Source organism: Antechinus flavipes, chromosome 2 (assembly GCF_016432865.1).
Source record: "Antechinus flavipes isolate AdamAnt ecotype Samford, QLD, Australia chromosome 2, AdamAnt_v2, whole genome shotgun sequence".
NCBI classification, from domain to species: Eukaryota; Metazoa; Chordata; class Mammalia; order Dasyuromorphia; family Dasyuridae; genus Antechinus; species Antechinus flavipes.
The window spans coordinates 642,974,376-642,980,375 of NC_067399.1; the positions used below are offsets into that span (position 1 = coordinate 642,974,376).

General features: G+C 45.7%; 1 protein-coding gene across 1 annotated transcript in view; it reads left to right on the top strand.

Annotated features, from left to right (window-relative positions):
- Positions 1 to 5,089, top strand: part of INSYN1 (inhibitory synaptic factor 1) — a 56,041-nt gene extending 50,952 nt beyond the window's left edge. The window contains exon 3 of the mRNA XM_051982323.1: positions 4,070 to 5,089. Within this exon, the coding sequence (XP_051838283.1) occupies positions 4,070 to 4,813 (744 nt within the window). The 3' untranslated portion in view covers positions 4,814 to 5,089. The remainder of the gene's footprint in view (positions 1 to 4,069) is intronic.
- Positions 5,090 to 6,000: the final 911 nt, after the last annotated feature.

Consider the following 6,000-nt stretch of genomic DNA (forward strand, 5'->3'; position numbering starts at 1 on the left):
TCCTTATCTATAAAATGTAAAGTACCCTTCTGTCTACTTCACGGAAGTATTGATGAGGATCAAATGATCTTAAGCATGTAAAAAGGGCATTTGGATAGTGAAACATTACAGAAATGTGTCCTGGAATTCTGTCTGCGCAAAACTTAAAGTAATCTTCATATGGCTTAAGTCATTAGATTCTCATAATCTTTTTACATTTTACAGCTGAGGAAACTGAGGTCCAAGAATGTTAATTCTTTTGCCCCAGACCACACAGCAAATCAGAGGAAGAGTAAGAATCAGAGCCCACATCTCATGACTCCCAGCTCAGAATTTTTCTTTGTAACACACCTCCCCCAGAAGAACATACTAAATTTAATATTTACAAAGATCTATGATCTCACTGATGTGGGTGTTTCTTCCACTGATATCTTAGTAGAAAGTTTAATGAGTTGCTGTGCCTAGGGAAAAAAAAATCATCACCTGGTGACTGGCCCTTGGGCTTGGAGTCTCTACAAAAGTGGCTAAGCTGCCCTATGCAGCGTCTGCCATGGAGTTCCAAGGATTTGTGCCTTTTTGCCCACCCTCCAAGAGCCCCAGACCACTTCTCCATCATGACGAAAAGGCAGATGAGGACTTTGACAGAGAAGGAAATGAGGTTTAATTCTTGACTTATGCAAACCCGGGGCCAGTCTGGATAGTCCATTGAAGGGTCCCAATTTTGGATGGGGTACCGTCTTAACAAACTATTTGTATGTGGGTTGACATGGGCCAGTAATGAGTGCAGAATCTCTGATCCCTTGAATTTCAAGCCCAGATCCAGCTAATACTTGCTTCATGACCTTGGTCTCACCCCTTTCCCTTTCTACACTTCTGTTTTCTCAGCTGTGTAAAACCAATCCCTGTTTTCACCTTTGTTCATTGATGATTGATGGAGACCAGGTTGACAAAGTGTTCTTCGGGGAAATACTTTTTTAAAAACCTAGGTTTGCCGCTCTCAATGAAATGAGGAGTTATTGGACAAATCTATGTAAATTGAATTCTCTTTTCCCTACTTAGAAAGCTTCCTTTTCATTTCCAATGGATCTCCACTGAGTGACGATTCCTAATTCTTTGTATTGGAATATCTCCCCTCTCCTTGCCCCTAATTCCTCTGTCAGTTTCTTATCCATCCATAAACAAATACTTTAAAGCAGAAGAAAGGCTGCTATTTAAAGGAACCTTGGGGAAATCTTTCCATAAAATGAAAAGTACTTTTGCAAAGCAAAAAATAAAAATAAAAGTCACACTGAAATGTCTTCATTCCATAAAATTAGGATTTTCACATAAAGGATTTGCTTCCTTATGTACACACATGTGCACACACACACACACACACACACACACGGATACTGGTTTTCATGATTCCATATACTCTGGCCCTAATTTCAGGATAGTTGACAGCTCCCAGTGGAGCTGGGTCAACAAGTGGTTGATGCTAAGATGTTGCCTACAGAAGTGGAACCAAGGAAATAGGCAGAGCTTGGAGTGACCCCTCCGTCTTCTCTCCAGTCCTGAAAACAAACTGAAAGGATGCCCTCTCTCCGCTGAAAGCTCTTGGATTTTCAATATCTTCTCTTATTCTTGGCGTCTCTCTGAGACTCTAACCTTAGTCTTTCTGAGGTCTTCTGTATCTGTCTTTGCATCTGAATGTCCAACTCTCTTCCCTTCCTCTCGTGCCTCCCTCCCTCTATTGCATTTCTTTGTACCCGGTTTCTTCCTGTGGGCGAGATCAGGACGTCACTGGTGACCAGCCCGATGGGCAGTGACTGGCCCGTGTCCGTTCTGAATCCTGCTTTCGATTGTGTTTGTCCAACCCATCCCCTGAGACCTGTTAACAAGGGACCCTCAGTGCAGAAAGCATCCCTCCCTCGCTGCTTTCCAAATAATGTCTGGGTTATTTGTCTCCCAACAACGAGTGCTGCTGATGGAAAGGAGAGAGGAAAGAAGAGGAAAATTTGAGTCACCGCTTCAGCATGTAGGTTTTGTAGGGGATTTTCACTGAATGTTAAAGCTAGAAGGGAGTCCACCTAATCTACTCCTTTGTGTGACAGGGATTACATAACTTGTCCAAGGTCACACAAGGAGTAAGTGGTGGAACCAGGATTCAGCTCAGCGCCTGGACTCCAAATCTGGGGCTCTTTCCCTGGGTTTCCAGGTTTTAGGAGGGCAGATAGCCAAGAACATGGGAATTTCCTCTTCAGTTTTCCTTACACCAGTTTTATCCTCTTGCACATTAAATAGCTGAGCCCCAAGGACTGACAGAAGTTAATTGGTCCACTGGGATTGACTGATTGTCCTCTCTCAGGAACATTTCCTTTGATTCCTTTTATTGCAACACTGTATCACTTCTTTCCCGATATCCTATCTGCTTGACTTCTGTTGTTGATGATTATTCCTGTGACAATATTGTATCTATTTCACCACATTTTTCCCCTGATTTCTCTAACCATAACCCTCTAGTTTTGTGGCTCCTAACCTGTTTTGAATGGTCGGGCTAAGAATCCTACGGGGCTGGCTTTTAAAGAACCTATTCAATTCAGTCAATAACATTTATTATATACCTACTGTATACAGAGCAGTATGCTACACAAGGAAGTATGCCCTCATGTATAATGGATAGTCCTAGATTAAGAGTCAGGAACTCTTGGGTTCAATCCTGTCTCCGATCACTAATTGTGTAGTTTCAGTGGCTTCCAGTTACACACACAAACACACGTTTTATTTCTCTGTGTCTCAGGCTTATCTCTACAATAAGAATAAAAGGAGCCCTCCCTTCCCAAGGTAACTGTGAGGTTCCAAAGGGTTAATGCACAATATAAACGTAAAGGGCTCCAAAGAAATCCTCCCGCTCTCTGTAAGGTGGAAGCACAGAGCGCGGACTCAGAAAGCCCTGATTTTGTCAAATCCAAGTCACAGAATTTCTGTTTTTCTCTACTTCCTCATCTGGAAACTGAGGGTAATAACAGCACCTGCCTCCCGGGATTGTTGCGAGGAGCAAATGACTAGTTGTAAAGTCATAGTGGGCACTATTGATGTTTGCTATTATATGGTAACATAAAGAACAAGGAGATTCCCAAACCAGACATCCGGATGTAGGGTATGGGGACAGCAGTAGAAGGAAGGAAGGAAGGACTGGAGATGACAAATCCTTGAATCAAATTAACCAAGAAGGCTTAGAAACCGCGAAGTTCAAGGAGTTCTGGGTCTCTAGCTAAGAGCCAAGAGTCAGACATTCTAGGCCAGGTCTAGAAACTCATAAAAGAGGAAGCCCTTAGGACAAAGGCGAATGAGAAACTGGGATCAGCGAGTCTCAGGCTCAAGTCTATTATTGGGTGAATAGGAAAAGCTGACAGTCATCCCAGATACTTCAAGAGGCTGATTCTTTAATACCCAAAAAGGAAACAGGATATGTATGATTTAGGGGGAGAAATCAAGCACTGGCCCTGGCTTAGACACACCCTGGACATACTCAGGTCATGTTGTGCCTTGATTCTTCCCCAGAGAAAAAGCAAATGGCTTTGGTTACTACCCCACTCCCAACCCCCACTTTGACCTATCCCTGCTTCCCATTTTCCCATCACTCTAATGGTTTCAGGCTTTTGTAGAAATATTAATAATAGCACTTAGGTAGCACTTTGTGATTTACAAATTGTATCTATGATTTTTCTTGCTCCTCACAATTTTCTAATGTAGCAGGTTGGGAAAATTTAACCCCTTTTCACAGATAAAGAAACTGAGGCCAGAAAAAAAAGATTAAATGACTTTCCCCATGGTGGGAGCCAGGACTCCACCATGACTCCACATCCCATTCTCTTTCATTTATACCAAAAGATAAAGAACAGAAAAAGGAAGAGAAAAGCTCTGGGTATGGTAGATTGGACCTAGTTATATTCCATCCTGTATAAAATAAAGGGGGTGAACTCTAAGGTCCCTTCCAGCTTAAACTCTTATGAGCCTATAAAAAGGGAAGGGGGCGGGGAGGCCGAGGGCTGTGGAAGTGTTGACACATCTTTCTCCTTGTGTCTCCTCTCCCTGCATCCTGGAGCAGGTGGTGAGCCAGATAGACAAGCTGACCTCCGATTTTGACTTTGAGCTCGAGCCCGATGATTGGACGACGGCCACGGTCAGCAGCACGTCTAGCAGTGAGAAAGGTGGCGGGAGCGGCCCCTTTGACCTGACCCACCTGGATTTCATGACCTCAGACATCCTCTCCGACAGCTGGGAATTCTGTTCCTTCCTGGACATCTCGACCCCCTCAGACTCAGGCGAGGGCCCCGAGCCAGCCCGACAGCCTCCCACCCCTGACTACAGGCTGATGAATGGAGGCGTGCTTATCCCCAATGGGCCCCGTGTCGAGACCCCTGACTCTTCCAGCGAGGAGGCCTTCAGTTCTTGTCCCCCTGATCCTCCCAAGGGCCAGCAGGCCCATCGGACCCCAGGCACCAGGGAGCGGGTGCGTTTCAGTGACAAGGTGCTCTACCATGCCCTCTGCTGTGATGATGAGGAAGGAGAGGGGGAAGAAGAACAGGCAGAGGATGGGGGAGCCTCATCCCCCAACCCTCCCCAGACAGAGCCCCACGTGGCACCCCTCAAACCCCTCCTGGCGACCTGCAAGCCACGGAGGTCTCCCCTCACGAGCCGGAATGGAGGTCATATCCCTACGCTCACCCCAGGGTCAGGGCAGACCCGAAGGGTCACACGGAACACCAGTACCCAAACGGTGTCGGACAAAAGCACCCAGACTGTGCTGCCATATGCAGCAACCAGGCAGAAAGTCAAAGGGAAAAACTGAGAGGAGCAAAAGAGGTGGGGGTGGGGATGGGGTGGGCAGGTGGGGAAATAGATACACATATATATTTAAACAAATCCAATCATAATAAATCAAAAAAACAAAAGGAAAAGGTCATACCAACTACCCAGACTCGTCCTCCAGCCAGCACTGGCCTTACCTATAGGCAGAGTGGGTGGTTGCCCACAGGGTCTGACAGGAGCACTGGGAAAATCTGTCAGCAACAAAACACCCCCCGCCCGCCACAGTGCCTGAAATAGCCCCATTAGAGCTACCTCGATTTGGGTCGAGAATTGCTTTTTTTTTTTTTTTCTTTTTACTGAATACTTCCATGGGAAGGGAGAGTCTTTAGTCTCTTCTTCCTTGGGGGGAAATACTGATGTTTTCATCTGGAGCAAGAGACAAGGATATCTTGAGAGCTCTAGTACAAAAAGGGGAAGATGAGGTACAGAGGCTGAAAAGGATCAAAACCAGAGCCCAGACGGCTTTTTCCAGCTTTCCAATTTCACCATGTGGTAACAACGTAGGGCTATGGTTCCTCACCCTCAGCTGGCAGTCGGAATGGCTCCACTCAATCCTGGATCCCACTCTAAGAATGCCTCTTGGATTTGGGGTAATATCCAAGTCACCCTTATCGTAGGGTTGTCGATTTCAAGCTCAAAGAGACTTCTCATTATCGTTCAGTATTGTTATCCTTTTATTCGAAATCCCATTTTACAGATGAGGAAACTGAGGCCCAAGGTCACAGCTACTTTATTGGCAGGGTTGGGAGGGATTCAAACACTGAAGTCCAGCAATCCTTCCACTAAACCCCTTTAACTACAGTTAAAAACACAGGCCCTAACAAAGTCTGTTCCCCAACCCAATCCATCCCTGATCAGTCTACAGAGCTCTGGGGAGGGATGGGGTTGAACGACTCTCATTTTCCAGCATAACATCTTCCCCATCTTATCCAAACTCCCCTGAGAAGTGTATCAGGGATTTCTCTCCTTGTCTGGAGGGACCTGAGCCTCTTGTGGGAGGAGGAGGACGATTGTTTCTCTGCATAGGCAGGTGAGCGCCCCGATTTGCTTTGCGGAACTCTAAAATCTTAATGTGCGACTGTGAGCAAATGCAGGGGGTGAAAAGAAAGAGAAGATTGTTATTGAAATAATCGTGTGGCTTCTCAAAAATGCTGATTTGGGTGCTTC